At 34.0% G+C, this 24069-nt stretch overlaps 1 protein-coding gene across 1 annotated transcript in view; it reads left to right on the forward strand.

Annotated features, from left to right (window-relative positions):
- LOC129226993 (uncharacterized short-chain type dehydrogenase/reductase y4vI-like) overlaps positions 1 to 24069 on the forward strand; it is a 76907-nt gene that overhangs the window by 12880 nt on the left and 39958 nt on the right. The window contains exons 4-7 of the mRNA XM_054861622.1: positions 11779 to 11875; positions 17937 to 18013; positions 18330 to 18469; positions 23089 to 23197. Coding sequence (XP_054717597.1) covers positions 11779 to 11875; positions 17937 to 18013; positions 18330 to 18469; positions 23089 to 23197 — 423 coding nt within the window. The remainder of the gene's footprint in view (positions 1 to 11778; positions 11876 to 17936; positions 18014 to 18329; positions 18470 to 23088; positions 23198 to 24069) is intronic.

Genomic DNA, 24069 nt, shown 5'->3' on the forward strand with positions numbered 1-24069 from the left:
TCTTTAACAGATAGATTCATATATGTATTTAAAAGTGTCATTTTTTTCGTTTAACGAGCCTCAAGTTTTACCAAAAAAAAAGACTTAATAAAATACATAATTTTGTATTTTTACACCATATTAAAGTATTTGACTTATAATTTATATGATACTTTGATTTATAATGTATATGATACTTTGATTTATAATTTATATTATACATGAAATATTATTTATCTCAGCAGAGCTTCATTGGTACGATTTATTTTAGTTGCAATGTACATGCCCTTAAGGGAAAGAAGCTGCAAATATAACAAACAAGAATTATTTCTCAATAATATAGTTTTGTATATATATGAAATACACAAGCAATGAATAGCAATGAGAAAAAGAAAATTAAAAGTAGCAATTATTAGTATAAAGTTGAAAGGTTGAATTCGCGGAGCTCATCAGCCGTGGAAGATCCGATAAATATGGTCAAAAGATATTAAACTACTTACTAAATGGAGAGTGTTTAAGCTCTAATATATGCATTACATTGGGCCAAACGCACCATATGCTAAACTATATGCAATAAACAAGAGCTTAAACCTAAAATTAAAAGTAGGGGTTTTTTACCTCGGCTAAATTAAGAAACAAGTCCCTATAATTTGTCTGCCTCAGGACAGTACCTACTGCATGCATACTAGTTTAATGTAGGACAGTCAGGAGGAATGAGTCAGTGGCAAAAAGGGAACAGCTGCATTTACATGCCAAAATAAAAAGTAATATTATTTCATGTCATTGTTTTAAAAGTGATCATTTTTAAAAAACTATGTTATTAATATACAATGTACATATGGGGAGAAGACGAGGGGCATTCACCACGCAGACTGTGCCATTGACATTTTCAGGGGTTGCTTTTTTAAGGGGGGGGGGCGCTTTATAGCATTTTATGGGTGCACCATCACTCTTATGGTGGGGGGGGGGATTCTCGTATATATGAAATGGAATAATCATGTAATAGAGTTCAATGTTTTAATAAATAAAATATATAATGCATTTTGCGCACGCTCTAAATCAGTAACCTATTTTGATTAAGTATCTATATTTGTGATAAACTGGAAAAGGGCAAGAACAGAAGAATCAACCCGAATGGTTCCAGCAGGGGGACTTGGTGTCATATTTAAATTCATCAATTTCTCTGTTGGTACTTTTCGGTACACTTTGTTCGTCAGAGAAATTGACTTGAGGTGAACGAATTCCGGAACGCGAAGGGTAGGTAAGTCCTGTCAAATTTTATCCGAAGATAAAAACTATCAAGTTTAATACAACATATGTTTTTAAGTTCTGCATTAAAAATACAATATGTTGATAGTTTTGTCTTGAAAATATTGAGAGAAAAACTGAAGTTTAAGATTGTTTAACAAACAATCCCCACTTTTCAGAAGGTACCCCCCCCCCCTCCAATTCCCCGACGATTTTGTGATTAGGAATGAAACTACTAGATTATTTCATAATTTTTAACTGTGCATATGTTATGCTGTTAACCATGCTATTTGTCACTAGAAATTCAAAAAAAAAAAAAAATCCACGAATGATTCTAAAATTGCTTGTATTATTGCTCTTAGATATGAAAGAATTGAAACTGATATGGTATGTAATACTATAATAAAGAATTATATTTTAGAAAAAATCACGGGAAAAGGATTCCGAAATTCTCGGAAACGTTTTTGAAAATTGTTTGGAGAATTCCAAAATACTCGGAAACGTTTTCGAAACTTTCATGAACCACAGCTGCACAGAATACTCAGAAACATTTCTGGAAATTACGGAAAGAGGATTCCGAATACTCAGAAACGTTTCTGAAAATTACAGAAAGAGGATTCCGAAATACTCAGACACATTTCTGGACATTACAGAAAGAGGATTCAGAAATACTCAGAAACGTTTCTGGACATTACAGAAAGAGGATTCCGAAATACTCAGAAACGTTTTTGAAACTTTCATGAACCACAGCTGCACGATATACTCAGAAACGTTTCCGGATTTTTTTTACAGTGTGGTTTCCTTCAGTCAAAAATACTACTTTTATTCATTAAAATGGATAGAATGAGCAAAAAAAAAAAAAAATTACATGAACCCAAAAAATATTTTCATTTTCCCAACAGTTTTTTTAAATTATTTTTTTTAAATGTCCAATTTTTCAAACAAGGCGTGGTCTTTATGACATCACAAATGATGCGTTTTGGCACATCTCTCTACCACGTTTCCACGTTATGATAATCAAGAAGCGAATTCTTCTTCTTCTTCTTCTTCTGGAGTTCCCGGAAGAAAATATTGTTGAGGACTGTGTACAGAGCGCTTTGCCTCCCTTTCGTATCTTATTTTGAATTAAAAACAGTTGTGTTAAGGCAGATCTTTTTATAGCCGTCTTAAATATATTAAAAATTGCTTAGGATTATATATATTTATATATATATTTATTTATTTGTTTATTTATTTTTGATGAATGAAGCAACTGCATTAATGTGAGTATAATATGCAAAAAACTGAAGTAATCTAACAGTATAAAAGTAGATCAAGGAGAGGACGGGATCAGAAGAGGGCGAGGATAGCCCTTCCGTATCTTGGATCCTTAAGCAAATCCAGACTAAAAATGTCATTTGAACATAAGTTATTAGCCTTTATAGTTTTTATAATAAAGTTCCTTTGTTCAATGTTTTTACTACAATTCCATATTACGTGCTGGGTATTTTCAATTTTTTGGCAGGTCTCGCAGATGGGGGAATTTGATTTCCTTAGTTTAAACAGTTTTTCTTTAGTTAAGAAGGAATCGGTTAGGATTCTATTCAATTTTGTTTCTTCGCTTATGTTCTTAATCCACTTATACTTTTCATTGATTGAATTTACAATCTTTTTGTATTTGGAGAAATATTTTGATCTCTCCCATATGATTTGCAACTCTTTATTCCTCTCTTTTTTTATATAATTTCGCGTGTCATTCCATGTACAGATAGGAAACATAGGTGTTTGGGAGCATGACTCTGCTTCTTTGGCTAGTTTGTCCGCTTCTTCGTTGTCTGGAATTCCCTTATGCCCAGGGACCCATACTATTTTGGTTTTGTTCTTTTTTGAGAGTTCCGATAAGTGGTGTCTTGTGTTGTATACCAGTACGTCTTCGTTTTCATTTTCTTCTTTTAGTGCTGTAATGGCACTTAGGGAATCAGATAAAATAATATTTGGGGAGTCATTTTTAATAAGGAATTTTGCAGCGTACCAGATAGCCCCTAGTTCCGCCGTGTAAACTGAACAGATGGGTGGGATTTTTATTTTCCTTTTTAATCCTTCCTTTTTGTTATAGATAGAAAATGCTGTATTATTTGATTTTGAACCATCAGTGGCCCAGATGTTATAATTGGGGTGTTGTGTTTTGAATTCTTCAAAGGTCTGCCTGATGATGTAGTCTGGGTTTGGTTTTTGAAATTCTTTGTTCTTCAGGATATACTCGATGTTGCTGATGTCTGTTTCCGATTTTATGTATTCTTTACATATGCAATTTTCGTTCGCCCTGGTTTCTCTTTCTATTTTTTCAAGGTTAGTGACTATTTCAAACATGTGTGGTTGGTTTTTTTGGAAATTTTTGATTGAGGTGATATGATTTTTATTCTTTTTAAATTTTTGTTTGCTGATGTATTTTATGTAATTCCATTTGATGCGGGTTTCTATGTTTTCTGTATCTGTAATGATCCTGATTAATTTATTTGGAGCGAAGGTATTAACCCCTAGTGCTTTCCGTAAAGCTTTATTTTCTGTTGTCTCAATTTGTTTTTGATTCGCTTTTGTATCTTTGACTCTGATTGTAATTCCGTAATTGGCTTTAGCTATAATTGTTTGCTTTGTGACGTTGAGAATATTAGCGTAACTGGCGCCAGATTGAATGCTCCCAAGCCAATTTATTACATGCAGCATTTTCTTCATTTTTCCATTTAGGTAATTTGTATGAACATTCCACTTTAGGTTGTTTTGAAAATATGTTCCTAGGATTTTGTGATTTGTTGTCCATTTGATGCTTGTTCCCTGTAAGTTAAATTTTGTGGAGTTTTTCTCGTTTTTAGGGGAGAAGTCAATTAAGACGGTTTTTTCTGTTGAGATAGTTATTTTGTTTTCCTTACTCCATTGTTCCAGGGATAATAAGTTTTGGTTTAGCTTTTCCTCTGCTTCGTTTTTGTTCTTCCCGGATACAATGATTGTCATGTCATCTGCATAGCAAAATATTCTTCCTTTCTTTATATAATTTCCGATGTCGGAAATAAAACAGTTAAATAGAAATGGTGATAAGATTGACCCTTGGGCTATTCCTTGGTTAATTATGGCTTTTTCTGAATTCCTGTTGTTCCAGCTTATTATTATCTTTCTATTGTGGAGGAAATTTTGAATCCATTTTATAATTTTGTAGTCTATTTTGAATTGTATGAGTTTTTGTATCAGCTTTGGTATCCAAACGTTGTCATAAGCTCCTTTAATGTCTATGGCGATAGCGTACACAAATCTTTTTTTTCTCCTTAAGTAATAAATTAAGTTGTAAAGGTCATAAAGATAATCTTCCGTACCTCTTTCTTTGACGAAGCCATATATGTAGTTTGGAAACACTTTAGTTTTTCTTCTGTTGATTCTGTATAATATTATTTTTTCTATTAGTTTACTGATATTTTGGGTTAGTGCAATAGGTCTATAATTGTTGATCTGTTTGGGGTTTTTCCCAGGTTTCTTAATTGGGACTATTTTTGAAATTTTCCAGTCTTCGGGAATTTTGGCAGTTTGAATGCTTTGATTAAAGACGTTTCTTAATACTTCCAGTCCCTCATCTGGTAGAATTTTAAGAACTTTGTTTGAGATTTGGTCTGGGCCTGGGGCTTTATCCCTTGTTGTTTTTAAGGCTTTTTTTATTTCTTCAATGGTAATTTCCTCAGACATTTTAAGTTCTCCTTCTTGTTGAGAAATGTTGACTGTGTCGACCGTTTTTTCTGTTTTGTCACTGTTAGAGAAATGTTTCGCAAATAGATTTGCCTGTTCTTGAATATCTGTTACCTTGGTTCCATTGATTTCTATTGTTAGGTTGTTGTTTGTGTATTCCTTTTCTAGATTTTTTTTAATTCTGTTAACTGTATTGTAAAGCTCTTGGGGGTTGTTTATTTTATAATTTTGTTTTCTCCAGTATTCTCTTCTTGCTTTTCTGATATGGTGTTTGAGTACGGCGTTAGCTTTCTTGTAGCTAATCCAGTCCTCCAAAGAGGAGGATCTTCTTGCTTTGTTTCTCTTCCTATCTCTGTCTGTTTTTAATTTTGCGCATTTTGGATTCCACCAAAAGTTTTTGTTCATTATTTTGTAACTTATGCTGACAGAATGTTGTCTGATCGTTTCTTTTATGTTTTTGGTTATGTGGTTGTATTGAATGTCTATGGTATTTAGTGGAGAGTTCGTGGGAAGTTTGTTTTTTAGATCCTCTGTGATGTTTTTCCAGTTTTTGTACGATTTAATAATATAGGTTTCGTCTTTCTTTTCTATGTTTGTTTTTATTAAAAATGGGTAATGGTCGCTGCTTCCATGTTCATCTAGGCGTATCCATGAGAAAATTTTATTATTACTGTTTTCTATTATTGCTAAATCTAGGATGCCATCTTCTTTGCCTTTATTTATTCTGGTTGATATATTTTCGTTCAGTATATGTAGATTATTGTCTAGGACCCAATTTTCTAGTTTTTTCCCACTAGGGGTGGTAAGCCTGTCTCCCAAGCTTTGCGCTCTGCTGTTAAAATCTCCGACGAAGATTGAAAATTTGTCGGTTATATTGTTGAGTTCCCCGATCGTCGTGTCATTGAAAACTCCTGGAGGTCTATAGCAATTAATTATTTTAAAGGTCCTTTTGTGGAGAACTACGTGGATCATCAAGGATTCCATGCCATGGATTTCGCAAGGAATAATATATGAGGGTAAATTGTCTTTGACATATGTACACACTCCTCCACCTTTATGGGGAAAGTCCTTTTCCTTACTATAAACTGTGTATCCTTTAAGTCCGGGTATTTTGCTATCGGGTAACCATGTCTCTTGGACGCAGATGATGGGGGGGTTTGACCAAGCGACAATGAATTTGAGAAAATCAATGTTGGCAAGAAGTCCTCGTAAATTCCAAGAAAGAAGAAAATTAGACCACGACGACATAATAACAACAGCAAAAACAACAGAACACAAAACAGCGAGACTAAATATCTCCCGTATCCAATTCAATGTCTTCTGTGTGAAATTCGTTTTGTTCGAATGGGCTCGAGTAAGGTAGATCGGTGAGTGATCCCTCGCTTGTCACTGAGTTATTCAGTTTGAAGATTTCTATTTTTAATTTCTCTATTTCCGCGCTTTTTAGGTTACAGCTTTCGCATTGATGTGATTTAATTTGATTGGTTAATGTTATCAAGACTTTTAATTTTTCGATTTCAGCTCTCAGTTCTTTGATTTCCTTATCTCTGCTATCTAATTTGTCGCTAAGTTCCGTTATAGTGATATTTGCGTTGTTTTTTCTTTCTACCTTGTTGTGCCCCTTCGCAGGTTCTTCTGCCTTGGCAACGCTGGCCCAAGATTTATCAGGGGTGTAGGTTTTTAATTGTGTTTGGGTGGCTTTTTTGATTTTTTCTTTGTATACTGGGCAGTTTTTGTCTGTTGATAGGTGATTGCCTTCACATCTTATACATTTGGGGTCATTTTCGCAGTTAGCATGATCCCCTCCGCATGTCATGCATTTTCTTTTTCCCTTGCAGTCTTTCTTTTGATGTCCCAATTTTAGACAGTTATAGCAAATTTTCGGTTGCTCAATGTATTTTTGCGTTTTGTATATGATCCTCCCGATTTTTACTTCCTTTCTGTCAGTTTTCCCAAGCTCTTTGATTAGAATAACTGGTATCGGCTCTTTGGATCCTTTCCTGTTGAACCTTATTATTTGAGCTATTTGAACTTTGTCCTGTGTCAAGTATTCCGCTATTTCTTCCAATTTTATTTCTGTGTCGACATTTTTGATTATGTACTTTGAGGTTACAGTCTCGTCGATTATTCTGGTAATGATTTCCGTGTTGCAAATTTCTTTGGTTTTAGAGATATTAATCACTGTATTTAAATTCTTGGTTGTGATTACTAGGTTTTGTTTGCCTGTAAGATTGATGGTGTCATCCGCGGCAATTATCTTGTCTAGTTGCTCGTTGAGGGTTTTAGTGTTATTTGTGGGGATTTTGTTGACAACGCCTGTTATTATCAGTTTTATTGTTTCACAGCCATTTTTGAATGCTATTTTGGCTTTTTTACTATATTTATTGCCGGTTCATAAACGTTGTTGTCAGTTTTTATTTCTTTTTCTCTGCTACTTGCAGATTCAACATTCTCTACTTTTCTTTTGGACGAATTTTTCATGTTGAACTCTCATAATAAAAGAAAAACGGGACTTACCGAATATGGTTCTAATAAGAAATAAATCAGTAGAGTTACCTCCGCACGTGTCGAACGTGCAGACAAAAATATAACACCTCCGTACGCAACCTTGTACAGGTTCCTCCTTTCCAATGCAACACTCCGCCACGCACAGCCGTTCCACACGCCCCTCATGAAACCTGACTTGTAACCAAAAACCAAGAAGCGAATTAAAATTGCACTCTACGCTTGCTATTAACCCTATCGTTGCCTATACACGTGAGTAAAGATGCGAAATAAATATTTTGTTCTGTGAATGGCAACATTGAATGGCATTTCATCATTTGTGATGTCACACGACAGAAGTGTAAACAATGAAAGCGCAGAGATTTAAGTATATTCTTAAAAATATTAAACTTAAATAAATTATTTAAAAAATGGACAGATCCTATATTTTTAAGCATGCTCTTTCAGAAAAAAATACTTTTTTAAAATTTTGGAAACGACCTAATTGTCAAGGAGCTTGAATCAATACATCATATTGTTAAAAGTCCAAATAAGATATCTACGGTTCACTTAGTAATGATTGACATTTACATTTTGCTTTTACATGCTATGAATATTACTAAACAACTAAATGGGGACATTGACTTGAAAGAGTGCACTTTCAAGAACAATTCCATATATTTAAAGTTGCATCATGAATCGTCACAGCACTGACAACTCTGAAAACAATTAAAATGACGCAGTTGCTATCATTGAACGCTGGGTGTAAGGCCCCTATATATACGAGCCGGCGCATCAGCTCAAGGTCAGCCTTTTTGGATCGGAGCCCGGATTTGAGTGGTTGCCTTTTCTGGCGAGTAGTCGCGTCTGGTGATTGTTCACTGCGAGCGATTATTAGCAGCACGTGAATTTTTTATTAAAAAAAGTATTATTTTCGGCAAATTTGGCAAAACCCGAAACTTTGCTGTGGTAACCCTAGCAGTGCAACAATGAAAAATCCGATCAAAAATGGCTAAACATAAGCCGATGCGTCGGCCTGTCTATATAGCGGCTCTAGCTGGGTGTTTCTATGAATGAACCAGCTAACAAAGTGGTTCATTCATGGAGTCTTAAAAATATTATTAAAGTTTCAGCTCAGTTATCTTTAATAATTGATAAATCTTTTCGAATAAGTGTGATAGGGATGAAAAAATATTTTTAAAATAAGTTTTGGAAACTCCCCACAGTTATTATATTTTCAAATTAAAAACCTGTGTAGTCGATTCAGTATTTGTTACAGTAATTTTTAATGCAGTTTCTAGTACGTTTGTTGTTCGAGAAAAATACCAAAATAAGTAAGATAAAGCCAGTGAATAACTGAGGGCATGCAACGTGTTATAGCAAAATCCTTGAATTCAAGTAAAATCTTTCTGGATCAAAATTTTTGAATTTGGATGAAACAGGACTCCTATTTGTTCAAAAGAGGTTTTATGAAATTTTAGCTTAGAAGAGTAAATTATGAGTTAGAAAATATCAAGTGGTGAGCGAGGTGTGGTGAAAACAGCTGTGTTCTGTGAGTCCTGAAGGGATTTAATGCTTCTCCTGTGCTAAAAAATAATTTAAAAAACATTTCTCTTTTTGAATAACTTATTATAATTTGTAGTGTTTTTTTTATCTCCTGTAATAACTATTTATATTTTACGGTTTGATTTTCTTATTTGAGAACGTGGTCCATCGATGGAAACTCAATGGTCCATCCATAGCAAATGGCTCCCTTGAATGGACCACATGCTAAAATATTTCTTTTCAATTTTTATTCTTTACTAGCTTACTACCCGGCGTTGCCCGGGTGCTTTTCAATGCACCATATCTTTTTTTGAACAATTAAATGAGTCAATTTTATCTAAATGACCGTAACAAATTGCATTCACACCACTCAGTACACTGTAAAAACGAATCAGAAATGTTCCTGGATCGGTAGAGTATCAGATTCGGGGCCGGAGGGTCCCGAGTTCGAACCTCGATGGTCGAAGACCCACCGTCGTCATTAAAGAAGACTGAGCGACGATAAATATGCTCGTGGTCTCAATGTCCTCCAAGTGAAACGATACCTCTGGGGGTGCTAGCATCAGGTAGCTATTAGCACCTGGACTAGTTCTAAATTCTCATTTACTGTTCGATCCGGTGATGGTGCTGCCATCTATCGGTATAAAAAAATAATGGAGGCAAGGCACTTAGTATGCAGTCCTCGACATAAATACAGTTGTAGTCAGTTGTGACTCGGAATCGTAATCGTAATCGTTTATGTTCCTGGAAGTTAATGAGCAGCTTATGCGCCCAATATCTGCCAGTAACATATCTTGAAAAAACCCGCACCGGTTTTCGCTAAAAATCAGTAACCTTCCTGAAATTATCCTTGAATCTGTCTGAAGAATATGGAGATCTCAGCGGTTAAAGCCAGTCTAGAGCTTTCAAAGGAACTTCGGTAGCTTTAATTCAATTGATTAGAACCCTTACTGAGAAAGTTCCAGAAGCATCAGGGCAATCCTGGATAGAGCGCTGAGGCAGAATTGCAAGTTAGAACCAAGCAACTCCGTTGCATGCAAGGCTGCAGAGTCAGAGACTTATTCGCTTTCTGTAGGTGCTTAGTCAACTTGGACAGCTCATGATGGATCTAAAGACGATACACTGAAGGCGATACATATTTCGGGCCCCCCTCAGGCTCAGGACCGGGCTAACAGGTGTCCTTTCTCCCCCCTTTTCTCACACCACGCTCTTGTTCTTTCTGTGTCTGACTTAGGTACATTCCCAACAAAATTGTATATATCAATATAGATTTATAATATAGGTTATAAGCAACGAGGAAACTGAACAATACTCGAAATAAGCTTCTTAATTGTTACCTAAAACAATGAAAAATAATTATAATTGTCAAGTTAATATTGTTAATAAAAGTTAACGAACTGATTTCAATGCTGAACTTAAGCAACGTGGACTGTGCTTTTCGACTGATTACTTGACTTGAATCAAAGAAATCTTCAAAAACCTGTATTATATGAAAATTTTAAAATGCCCAAAATATACAAATTATGTTTGCTTATATTCAGCCTTGAAATTTATTGCTTGATTTATTAACAAAACTAACTTAATTAGTACTGGTTTTTCTTTGTTTTTGGCAACAATTAAAAGACAACTACATCGCTTCTGTCATACAAAAAATTTACGGCTCAGAATTTCAGAGCATTCGCATTAACAGTTTAACTTCAAAAAATTGAACCAATAGTATTTGCATTCGTCGTCTGCTTGATGCCAATTTGTTTTTGCCCGAGACTAATGTGATTCACGATACGAATCGACGCGTTTCTTTGTTTGCATCTAATCTATCTTTCCTGTGAACGCTGTACAGTAGAGCATCAAATGATTCATCCTCATTTATTGTAGCTATCTGACTAGTGAGCATTAACTGAGTGAAGCAGAGAGAAGTAGTTGATATTTAGCCTGAACATTACATTTTCAACTAATAACCCTCATTTTTTGAGCCGGGGGTTAAAAAAAGATCATTTTTTGCCTGATACACCTTTTCTTTTCTTTTTTTACTTCCTTTTACGAAAAAGGAAGTATTGTATTCGTGAAAAAATTTTCACCCAAAAAATCGCCCTTAATTTCGATTTTGCTCACCCCCGAATGAATGTTGAGTTTATTTTTCGACCCGACCACACGTGGATATATGCCTAGGAACGTACAGACACCCGAAATATCCGTTTTGACGATCCCCAAGTTAATTACAACGAATTTTCTCGTGACGTCTGTATGTGCGTATGTGTGTATGTGTGTATGTATGTCGCATAACTTAAGAACGGAATGTTCTAGAAAGTTGAAATTTGGTACGTAGGGGTCTAATTACCTACCTAATTTGGGGTCTAATTGTGCACCTTCCTTTTTGGTAGCATTCGGATGCTCCAAAGGGGGTCTTTTGCCCATTTTTGGGGGGAAATCATTGTTAATTTTGATGTAACTTCAAGTGGTGTTATAATTTGGCGGATACTTGGCGATATATATCGCCAGTTTTGGTCGCCAAGTTTTGTCGCCAGCTTAATGACAAATTTAACGATTTTTTAAAAAAATTTTTGAAAATCTTGTTTCAATTTGGCCAGTTGGTGATATTTAGAGAGTAAACTATTGAATTACATTAAAACTGCCAATAATGAGAAAATGACATTAAATTGGAGCAAAAGGAAGTCATGTGATGCACACATCAGCTCGTTTTTTTTTGAAGAACTCTACAGATTATACAGTTATTAAATTGATATATGTTCGATAATTCGATAAAAAATCTCTTTTCTACACGATATGAGCCAAGTGTTACTTACTGTCTTGCAGATGGGTCCGATTTTTGGTTGCCGACTAGCTTTGAAACATATGGGTACATCAAATGGAGGAAAAGGAGGAGTTGTTATCAACACAGCATCTGTATCAGGTAACATATGGCCAGGGCCGTCCGAATAGCTGACGGCACCCCGGGGCGAAAGTTTCCTGGCGCCCCTCTCCCCCCTTGCTACACACAGAAAAATCAAGTTAGTTATAACATCAGTGCACCATACGCGTGAACACGTCATTCTTGCATTTTTTAAATCTTAATGAACAAAAAAATCAGAGGGTTGTGGTTAATACAAATTAAAACACTTTTTAATATTTACTAGCTGCGTCGCCCGGCTTTGCACGATCCACCTCGAAAATAAAAGTTATGTCAAGTGACGCGAATTCAACACTCAGGCTTGAACCAAAAAAAAAAAAAAAAAAAATCAGTGAAATTTTGCGGCAGATTGCGGAAAACCCCCCAAAAGTAAACATTTTGAATCCCCTGATTACAGGAAAAGCCTCAAAACAAAAACAAGAATTTTACCTGTTAATATTCGAGAAAAAAATGGCAACAGATCTTTCATCTCAATGATTTTCTTCATTCGCTATACATTTTAATAACAGCGTTATTGCGGAAAGTTGAGATGAAGCACTGAATAATAATTTGAATGGAGGAAAGTCTTCGAAAAATAGGGATTTTATGTCGAAATCCAAGCTTTATAATTAATAGTTTTTAATTGATATCTCCGCTAATTATTATCGGAGGATTATGTTAAATAGCAAAACATGACGACGGGAAGATTACGAATACATCGATACCTGGTTCGATGGTCAGTTCACTGTCGTTCGGGAGAAGAAGCTTGGACGTACATAGATACGCTCAGTTTTTAATTATATAAGAGATTATACATTGATGCTCCAAAAACTTTTCGAAAAATGAAAATGTTAAAAATCGAAGTATTTATTTTGTAAAATGTCACCCTAAAACATAAAAAACAAACAATTAAAACTGAATTAGTTACTCATATTGATCAAACTAAGAACACGAATAAATAATTTGTTGATTATAAATAGGAAATGTTTTTGTCGAAGTAAATTACATCAAAATTAAATTTCGATCTGGACTCATCCAATGATTCTTTTCAAGAGGTTTTTGGTTTTACTTGTACCATCTTAATACCAGCTTTCATATATGTTAAAAACAAAGATGTCATTTTTTTGCATCAATGTTTTGTAAGTTTTAGAGGAAAACCACCCAAATACTCAACAACATCGAAAATCGCTTAGAATCGCGTTTCTGGAGCTTTAATTTCGGGAAATTACTGGCTCTAATATTGCAAAATATCGCCTTCCAATTGTATTTTTAAGACTTTAGTTTCAGAAAATATTCGTCTCCATACCGTATTTATATAATATGACAAGCAATGAGTTTTTTCAACGACACTTACAAAACATTTACGTGGAATAGCTCCTGAATATGAAACATTGCTTAAGTTTTTTGGACCATAATTTTGTAAAATTTTCCAGCGAAGGGCTTCAGATCCTCCTCCCCTTAAATCTTCAAAGTTTGTCTAAAATTGCGTTTTTGAAACTTCAATTTAGAAAGCTTGCAAGGGGGAGGAGGAATTGATATCAATCTATTTTTTAAAAAAATCCACTGCCCTTTAAACTGCCCTTTAAACTGTCAAGTTTATAAAGAAATGATGACGTTTCATATTTAGGGGCGCTCCAATGAGAGATCACAGTAATCTCACAAAAAATTCCTTATTCGGAAAATTTTGCTGACGATTTGTCAAACGCCGTGTGATTTCTATCTTTGGCGGTTTCTTATGGACCGTGTGTATGTGCCTCCACTGCCAGCCGACCTTCCCGAATTAAGGAACAGGATTGAAACAGCTGTTGCAGCAATGACTAATGAGACACTCATCATAGTTTGGGAAGAACTCGCATATCGTTTTGACGTGTGTCGAGTGACGAATGGTGCTCACATTGAACTCTTGTAGGCTATTATGTAAAACTGTTTGAGTTTCTCTTTTATTTGATACATCACTTGTGGCTGTAAGTTTGGTGTAATAAATATTATAATATGTTAAAACCCCGCTATTCATTTTGAAACACCAAGTACAAAAAAAAAAAAAAAAAAAAAAAAAAAAAAAAAAAAAAAAACGAATGTTTTGGAGACTGGGAGATAGGAATATTTTCGTGCATTAGGAAAAAGATGAGAATCGTTGCAATGATCCTCTATTTTGTGAGTCTATGACTGTGCATCTACGTATTTTCCTGCGTATTATCCAAGGGCGGCCTATAAACTGCAGATCCGAAAATCGGCCTGAAGAAAAAAAAAAGCTTAGTATAATCCGCGGTCAATACGATGTAAAAAAAAAAGTTTGGATTTAACATACTAATTGAGCAACTAAACTAAAAACGTGAAAAAGTAATTACTTTGAAGTTATAATCAAAATTAATCTGAAATATAGTCTAAAAAATAATGACTTTTTCTTGAAATCATGATTATAGTACGCTAATTACTAGAAAAACAAAGAGTCAAGGCAAAGGAGCAAACGGTCTAATCTTGAGCAAATGAAGGCTTCCTCCTTCACTGTACTGTTGTTTATTTTATATGGCCTGAATCGCGTAAGAGAAAGCAAAATAAACAACACACAGGCTGCTATAGAACATTCAAGCTATGTAAAATCAACAACACTCAGCCAGGCTATGGTTGTTTATTGGTGAAACCCACTGTAAATATTGAGGTTCAATGCGTTGGTGTTGAGAAAAAAAAATCACAGATTATACGCAGGAAAATACTATGTTACATGAAATGAGGCCCCCGGGGCGATTCCACCGCTCGCCCCCCCCCCCTTGGGACGGCCGTGCATGTGCTTTCGTTAAAAATAAAGTTGGAATTTTATCTTTATTTAAATGAAAGCCTAAAAATCTACTTCAATGAATACTTCACAGGGGGGGGGGAGTTTGCATTTTGTATTAGTCGTTGCTTAAATTAGGAATTTTATGTCTTTTTAATTAAAGCTTAAAACTATACCTTAATGAATGCTTGTCAAGTAGTTAAAAAGTTTGGGTATGTATATTGTAAATTTATTGATTTAGTTTGTAAATTTAATGATTTGTATTTTGTAAATTTAATGATATAGTTAAAGAATTTGAAGTACACAATTCAGAAGCACAGTTAATAGTTTTGAAAGTATTTGCCACAAAAAGTATGGACATGTTAGAGCTTGCACACAAAGGACCATGTTGTTTTCCCAGTATGCCATCCTCTAGATGTACCATTCCAATAAAAGGAATTAAATAACCAATATCTTTCTACTCATTTTTGACATGTATTTTCATGTCTTGAAAATATGTTTTCAGGGAATATTTATCTGCCAATTTAAATACCTGGCATTTTCTAATTTACTCACTAAGAAACCACACAAACAATGTAAAAGTGGGAAAAAAAAATTAATTTGAATTTTGACATCTTGAATTCAAATTATGTTTTTCGCGATCACGAGTGCGTGTGTTTGTGTGTGTGGGGGGAGGGGGCTGAGGGTTATATGTATGTGTGTGTAGGCGTGTGTGTGTGGGTAGCTGTGTGTTTGTGTGTGTGTGGGGGGCATGTTTATGTGTTGGTAGTTGTGTGTATGTGTAGGTGTGTGTATGTTTTTGTGTGTATTTGTTTGTTAGTGATCGTGTATGTGTGTGTGTAGGTGTGCGTGCGTGTATGTGTGTGTGTAGATGTATGTATGTATACGTGTGTGGGTAGGCTATGGACACAACCTGGAGACGGTTTTCGCTAGAGGAGCAGCATCGTGAGGCCGGCCGACGTTGGTGCTGTAGAGGGAGGCGGGGGGGGGGGGGGGAATAAAATCATAGGAATTCAAAACAGTCAAGTGAGAACAATAAGCAATCGTGATTGCTCAATAATAATAAAATAAAATAATCAAATAGTTAACAACAGAAAGAGTGTAGTAAAACATTTTTCTTCGGAGAGGGGGGGGGGCAATTTACAAAGGGTGTACACTGTACATGCGAGTCATTGCGGAAGATAATGTACCCTTTTGAGACAAAATTACCATACATTCCGAAGAAAATAAACAATTTATACTGTTTGAGTATCAAGATAAGATTAATTTTAGAACATAAAATCAGATTTTAAAACAAATACTAGCAGTATTCTAATTATCCACCAACTTTTAAATGCTGTGAAAAGTAGAAAAGACTTGAAGCTTCTTTGATCAGATAGTGTTAAATTTGCAATCATGTGTAAAACTGGATTAAGGACGAGTTTGAAATTGAGGAGAATTAAAGAAATATAGGGTAACAGCCCCAGTAATTGGCAGGTCACAGTGATTGACACTTCCAACAAAACTGTCCTAAAATAAGATTCATTTCCAATTTTTTCAAAGTAGAAGGCTATATACCAACTGAATGTACATTTGCTTTAAAGATTATAACTTCAATTCATGTTACTAAATGGTAGCAGTGCATAGGAAAGAGAAACAATTGTGGCTTGTGTCAAATCAGCCATTTTTTTTCAAAAGCTTCTTCTCTGGCTTAGGGAAGCATGCACATCAATCCATCAAAATCTGACTTAAAATATATTTTAAATTTTGGTTGACAAAAATTTTGTTTAGTTTGAAGGTGTTACTTTGAGTGGGTAGAAGTAAATTTTCGTCTCTTTTTGGGTTTTTGAAAAAATGATGGTTGCCATTTAGTGGTGCTTCAGTTTTGCTAGTCCCCAGTAATTGGCACATGTACTTATAATCTCTAATGTGTTGTGCAATGTGTCAATAGTTTGGTTTCTGATACTTTTGCAGCAACAATATTATATGGGTTCTACTATTGATTTGAATTCTCCAGAATCTACTATTACATTTTTAAAAGAAACAATAAAAAACAAATGTTTGGCCATCACAGTTGGATATTGCGACTGTAGAGAACTTTTCCATTTTTACGGTCCCTTTGATTCATCCGTTTAATGTTTCTTTTCATGTGAAAACAGCTATAATTCGTACAATCAAAACTGCGTGCCGACTGATGAAACAATCTGGTGATCAATAATCTTGATGTATTTTTCCATGTACCATTCCAAATTTTTATTTCTACGTTTTTAATGTCACGTTTTTAATGTCAGGATGTGTGATTTAACATTAATTTATGTAAAATAATGCACTTTAAATTAACATGAATTATGTTTCTTATGATGATAAAATTTGTATGTGATCAAAAAGTGAAAAATTTGATTGGGTGATTTTCCAGTTCTATTAACATGTGCCAATCACTGGATCACAAGGTGTCATACACTGGGGTATCAGATGCCAATTACTGGTAACATTAATGTATGTAAAATTACCTACTTTAAATTAACATTAATTATGTTTCTTATGATGATGAAATTTGTATGTAATCAAAAAGTGAAAAATAAAGTGATTTTCCAGTTCTATTAACATGTGCCAATCACTGGATCACAAGGTGTCATACACTGGGGTATCAGATGCCAATTACTGGTGATTTTGGTAACTTTTAATACACATATTTTTCTAAAAATATCTATTTATTTTAGCTTTAATTGAACTAAATAGATGCACAGATATGCATTCTTTGAAACAAAATATTAACAAGTTAATATTTCTTTTCTAAGAAATGGAAACAGAGGTAAGTTTGAGGACAAACGCTTAAAGTGCCAATTACTGGGGTTGTTACCCTATATTTCGAAATGCATTAGGTACCTCACCCAAAAGAACCGACGTATATAAGCAAATTTGCACACTTCTGGGTCTTTGCATTTAGTTAACAGGCGACGGATACACATACACGGACATACGGAAACTCTTTGCTTTATTATTATAGCGGTTAATAAAGGGGCACCCAGCTCCCCAAGAGCAATGAAGTGCCCTCTCAATTTCTGCGGAACACTCCCTGAAATGAGATGAAAAATCCTCTAAAATCACAACTCTTATAAAAAACTCTATTGGCACAATCTGCGCCATGAACCACCCTCGCGGACACCCCTTGATTAATAATAAATAAATAAATAAATAAATAAATGAATATATATATATATATATATATATATATATATATATATATATATATATATATATATATATATATATATATATATGTATATATATATATATATATATATATTATTATTATTATTATTATTTTTACAGGATTTCTACCTAATGAAGCCTTACCAAGCTACACTGCCTCTAAACATGCTGTGATTGGTTTGACGAGGTGTTACGGGGTAAGACCTATAGTTTCCTTCAGACACTAGCACACATATAAGTCAAATTCTTTATTTAAAAAAAAAAGTCTGTTTATAGTATATTACTCCTTTTTTCTTATTTTTTTTGTGTGCGTTTAGTGTTTGTTTTAAAAGAAAAAAAAATGTTAGTGTAAAGGTGTTTTACTGTTCTAGGTACTTAGTTACTTAATGAATGTGCCACCTTAACTGTAAAAAATAGAACAGTAATTGATTTCAGTAGTGTCACCTAGTGAGTAACTAGGTTACTAGAGCTTTAAATCGCCTATTACGCTGATGCCCATATTCTTTCCCACAGCTTCCTTCTCATCTATCCAGAGATGGCATCATTTTTAGCGCCATCTGTCCTCATTTTTGTGACACAGACATTCTGAATCCTGCTAGAACTAATCCCATTGAAGGACTAGACATCGAATTTATCAAAAAACATTTGATGACGTAAGTACAATGGTGTATCTTACTCATAACTCTTCAAAAACAAAGCTTTGCTTGATAGAACTTTGATTTTATTAGAAGTAAGTTACCAGCCCTAAGCAAGGTCTATGGCAGAACCACATGCAATTTGCCAGACAGCTGATGGGGTTATCATTTCCTGCACTCGAAACTGCTGTCTCTATATGTGATAACCGGGTTATCTGGTACATTGCATTTGATTTTATTTTTGAAAAAATGTCCAGATCAAAAAAAGGAAGCATAAGACTGATGCATTCCAGCAAAGTCTTTTCAAACAAAGTGTTTTTATTCGATCTGGAATCTCTTGGAAGTGAGTCTAGTAACAGTCATTATAATTATTTTTAAAAAGTTTGAAATAATATGCATAGGTTCTGAGTGCAAGATGTTCCTTTTAAATTTGTGAAAGATTTTATTACTTATTCCGCATGAAAAGGTTCAAATGTTTAGAACAAATCATCATTACGTATTTACTTTTTTTTTAATCCTATACAAAATTTCACTCTTACCGCCTGCTGGTTTGATTATGATTCTGCAGTCTTAAAAAAATACTAAACTATTTAGAATTTGAACATTAACAAAAATGTATAGGTAAGCTCAAGAGTAATTTTTTTGTATTTTATTTAGACATATATTTTTAAATGTTTCATAAAGTTTTAATTAATATATATATATATATATATACGTATTACAAAACATTAACATAAACTGCAGTTTAAACCAGGACAATTCATACTAAATTGAATCAAGCTTCACTACTTAGTTCAATAGGCAGCACTTTGATACAGGTAGACGATAAATTTGATAGCAATATGAAATTTGAACAAGAAGGAACCCGAAGTCTACTCTCTCGGGGAGTAGCTCCCTGATGAGGCCCCAGGGTGTTTTAGGATTTTGATTCAATTTTACGTTTCTTCTTGTTCAAATTTTATATTGCAATTAGATATCTTAATATATAAAATCTTCTGTGCGGACGTTTGTCACCATAAGGCTTTTAAACGGCTGGACAGATTTTGATCAAATTTTTTGTGTGTAATTAAGTTGTGACGAGCATGGTTTCGAAGCGCGATGGATCGAATCGGAAACGTTTTTGTTAATTAATTAATTAATTTAAACATTGGATGGTCATATCTAACAAATGATTAACAAATGATTTTAACCTATTGTTGAGCGAGAATTGAAATAAATATTTAACCCGTTGCCAAAGGACAATAAGAAAGCCAGCTCTGCTTTTTGTTATGAAATTTCTTACTGTGACATGTCAATTGAGAATAGATAAAACATAGAGAGAGAGTGAAGCCTTCATTTCGTGAAAGCAACGATATTTAGGTCCCGAGATATATTTTAAAGTAAAGTACTGGAAGGTTTACGCAAAACGTCTGTTCTGTCGTCGTAGTTGAATCATATGACCGGATCGGTACTTTAGGTTTTCGTAACCAAATTGATCGAAAAGTACCGTACATAACAACATTTGTTTCTTGGCTCAAATCCAACTAAGTTTTGGCACCAATGTCAAGAATACTTTAAGGATTATCTAACTAATCAGTACATTATTAAAGGACGAGATGATGGAATTTAAAGACGAAACAAATTTTATTTTTGTCCAGATAAATTACAATAGGGTAGGTCTGTATACAAACTATCAGTGCAGTGGAAGATCTTTATCTTTAATGCAAAGAACAAATTAGGCAATGTATGAAGTTTAAAAAGTTTTTGTTTGAAAGATCGAACCGCTAATCGGTTGGAGTTGGCTTCTCTCACTGATCGGCTGAATTACAGTAACATGGTGGCTTGGCGAATTTGGCCATAAACAATAGAGTTGCGCGATCATTTGTTTACATTTTAAAGATATACTGTTAATGTAATTTATTGTATTTTTTGTTTATTTGGCGAAATATTTCAAATTTGAAAGAATTGTTTTTCGTTTTTAAAGAGTTTTTAGTTATTTTAGTTGAAGAATGTGTTTATTTTACACCGGGAGGTGGTGGGGGGGGGGGGGATGACTGATTTTGCTTTTTCAGAGAACTGTTTCAACCTTTATCATTTTTCTAAACGATATCCTTTCGATTGTTTTATTCTTTTTCATATGGGGGATGTTGCAGCGGGATTTCCCGTTTATTCTAGATGGGTAGTAGATTTTTACACTCAATGTCTGAGGACGCTTTTTATCTTTTGAGTATGGCTGAAAGAACAAACCATCAAGTACGAGAGAAAAAATATATAGTTAAAATATATACAATAGAGAAAAAATAGTAATGAAACAATTGCTCAGTGGGCATTAAGTAAATCAAGTTGTAATAAATACTATACGCATTCTGACACCATAGCAGCTTAAAACATTTTTTTTAACTTCTTTTTTTAAACAGAACGGTTCAAACACTTGATAATTTATTGAAATTTCTTAACTTTTCAATTTACAAAGTTTGAACAGAACAACGTCTGTCGGGTCCTCTAGTTGTATATATATATATATATATATATATATATATATATATATATATATATATATATATATATATATATATATATACTGTACTAAAAACGATGATGAAAACAATGTTCACATTGGTCACTTCTTCATCTATAGCTTGACATGGTTCGACCGTCAAGAGTTGCCATTTGGCCAAGCCTCATGCCAGAAGAGTCAATTTTTTTTTGAAGGTGGGTTAGGTAAAGGAAAAATGACGAACAGAATGGGGTAGTAGGGTTGCTTTTAATTACTCAATCAACTTTACTTTTCAGCGAACGGAAATCCGTTTTCACTGCAACTTTAACATTTTAATAATGAAGAACAATAAATAACTGCGAAGAGAAAAAGTATTAAAAGCAATTCTTAAATTTAATCAATTCATTCTAAAAGCCTCGCGTATAAATCTTTAAAGTAACGTACGTTACTTTTTACGATAATAATAATGAATATCAACTAAATTTAATCAACAAACAACACATTAAAAATGCGCTGCCGCTCAAAAATGCTGCAGTCCCAATGGGGTAGTTTCAAAAATTTTAAAAGTATTTTTTTCTAAAAGAACATGTTTAAAAACATAGGATCTGACCATTTTTTTAAAATAATTTGCTTAAGTTTAATATTTTAAAAAATTACTTAAATCGGTGCGCTTTCATTACTGATGTTTTGTACCGATGACATCACAAATGATGAAATGCCATTCAATGTTACCATTCACAGAGCTATTCACATCTTTACTCACGTGTATTGGCAACGATATGGTTGATAGCAAGCGTAGAGCGCAATTTTAATTCGCTTCTTGATCATCATAACGTGGAAACGCTGTAGAAAAATGCGGCAAAATGCATCAATTGTAACGTCATCAAGACCACGCCTTGTTTGAAAAATCAGACATTTTAAAAAATTAATTAAAAAATAACTGTTGGAAAAATGAAATTATTTTCAGGGCCTATGTTATTATTTTTGCTTATTCTATCAATTTCAGTGACTAAAAGTAGTACTTTTGACTGAAGGAAACAACCCCATTGAGATAAATATTAACGTAATAAAACAAATGTTGCAGACGATATTTAGATACTGTTGACGCATTTATTTGATCAAGGATTTAATTTTCGGAATTTTTGCTTGCAAGTCTTAATCGCAAAAATTTAAATTTCGCGAAATTATTTTTTTTTCAAATCTTGGTTCTGTGCACATAAAATTTGCGAAATTTTCAGATCGCGACTATCTTTATTTTCGCCAAAAGTACAACTTCCGAAAATAAGTGCTTTTCGGTGCAGTAATTACTTCCTCTTTTATACGATCTGTTAAACAAATATATGCATATCGCCATATGTGACTAAACGTGTAAATATGGTAAACGTCTTTCATTCCTACTTCACCTTTGAACCTACGTCACGCATAATGAACAAGTACAGGGTGTTCTGAAATAGACTGACTGTTTACAAAAATTCATAACAGGAAAACGGTTGATGATAAACAAATAATTCTTGCAGAAAATTCATGTGGTGGGCTGTAAATTTTGTCCCCCAGAGTTCCAAATTTTAGTTCAAAAACTTTCCAATCGATGGCGCGGCAGATAGTAAGCCATAAATCAAAGAAAAGTAGAAAATTACATCATAGTTTTTCCAAAAATGTTTTTAATGAAAAAAATTACACAACAATATTTTTAAAATGTCTACCGTCGGCTGCAATCACATGTCGCAATCGGAGGAAAAATCGGTGAATTTCAATTCTTCCTTTTTGTTTTAAAGGCTTACTTTCTGCAGCGCCATCTATTAGAAAATTTTTGAACTAAAATTTGAAACTCTGGATGACAAAATTTACGTCCTACCACATGAATTTTCTGCAGAATTATTTACCTGTTATAAATTTTTGAAAACTGTCAGTCTATTTCAGGACACCATGTACCTAATCGTCATGATCGTATTATACCAGTATTTTAAAAATAAACATTTTAACAATTAAAAATCAGTATTAATGCTCTATTTATCCCTTCTTTTTGGTCTGTTGAAAATTCCTCATTTATCGAACCATTTAGTATATTTTTCAGATTGTTTTCTTTTTAAATTCCATTTCTCTATACCCAGATCCATATGGATTACTGAAATGACTTTTATGAGTATAATCTTTTATACAGGCCGGAGTACGTGGCACAAGGTGTTTTAAAGATATTAGAGGATAGGATCAACGGCTCAACACTTGTCATCACCAAGGATGGATATCAATACGTTGGGGTACAAGAAGAAGTCTTGAATATGTCACAGTGAATGTTCAAAAAAGTTAACTGCATTATGTTTCAATCGAAAAAGCAGATCTTATTCATGTTATTGTACTATCAAATAGTTTTATTAAATTCGTTAAAAACGATATTTTGTTTAGTTTTATGAACTTCAGTCTTTTAGTTATTACATATGAATGATCTACACGATAAAAGCAATTCAGAAACGTTCCTGAAAAATAATGGCAGCTGATGTGTCAAATTTCTGCCAGCAACATATCTAGGGAAAAACAGGAACACTTTCCGCTAAATGTCAGTAACCTTTCTAAAATTGTTCTTGAAACTTCCTGAAAAATTTGGAAATCTTCCTGGTTAAAACCAATCGCGTCTCGGGAACCTTCAAGAAAATAACGTAGGTTTAACGTAATTGATTAGAACCTTCATGATTTTCCAAGGAAGCTCCTGAAGCATTAATGCAACCATGGCCAAAGCTAAGACAGAATCTTAATCTTAATATATATATATAAAATGCTAATGTGCGTACGTAAAGACAGGGTTTTCTCTATCACCACCAATTCCAATCAACTTCTGCTTGGGGTGGTAAGCGCCCCTTGGTCTTCTGGTGGGAATAAGGGAGTTTGGTCGCGGTGGGTGGAAGTGGGTGGTTGTGGGTGGCAAAAATGTGAAAAAGTATATGTCTGTGCTTTTCTAACTTATGAGAACTATGAGAAAGTTCATAAAATTTTAGGAATAGTCTAGAAAACTCCAGAATGTGTGCAACTGTTACAATCGATCTAGATTGCTCTAGAACATTCTCAAAATTTCTAGAATGATCAAGAAAGTTCTAAAACATGCGCAAACGCTGCAATCGACTAAGAATGTTCTAGAAGGTTCTAGACA

This window comes from Uloborus diversus, chromosome 7 (assembly GCF_026930045.1).
Source record: "Uloborus diversus isolate 005 chromosome 7, Udiv.v.3.1, whole genome shotgun sequence".
Classification (NCBI taxonomy): Eukaryota; Metazoa; Arthropoda; class Arachnida; order Araneae; family Uloboridae; genus Uloborus; species Uloborus diversus.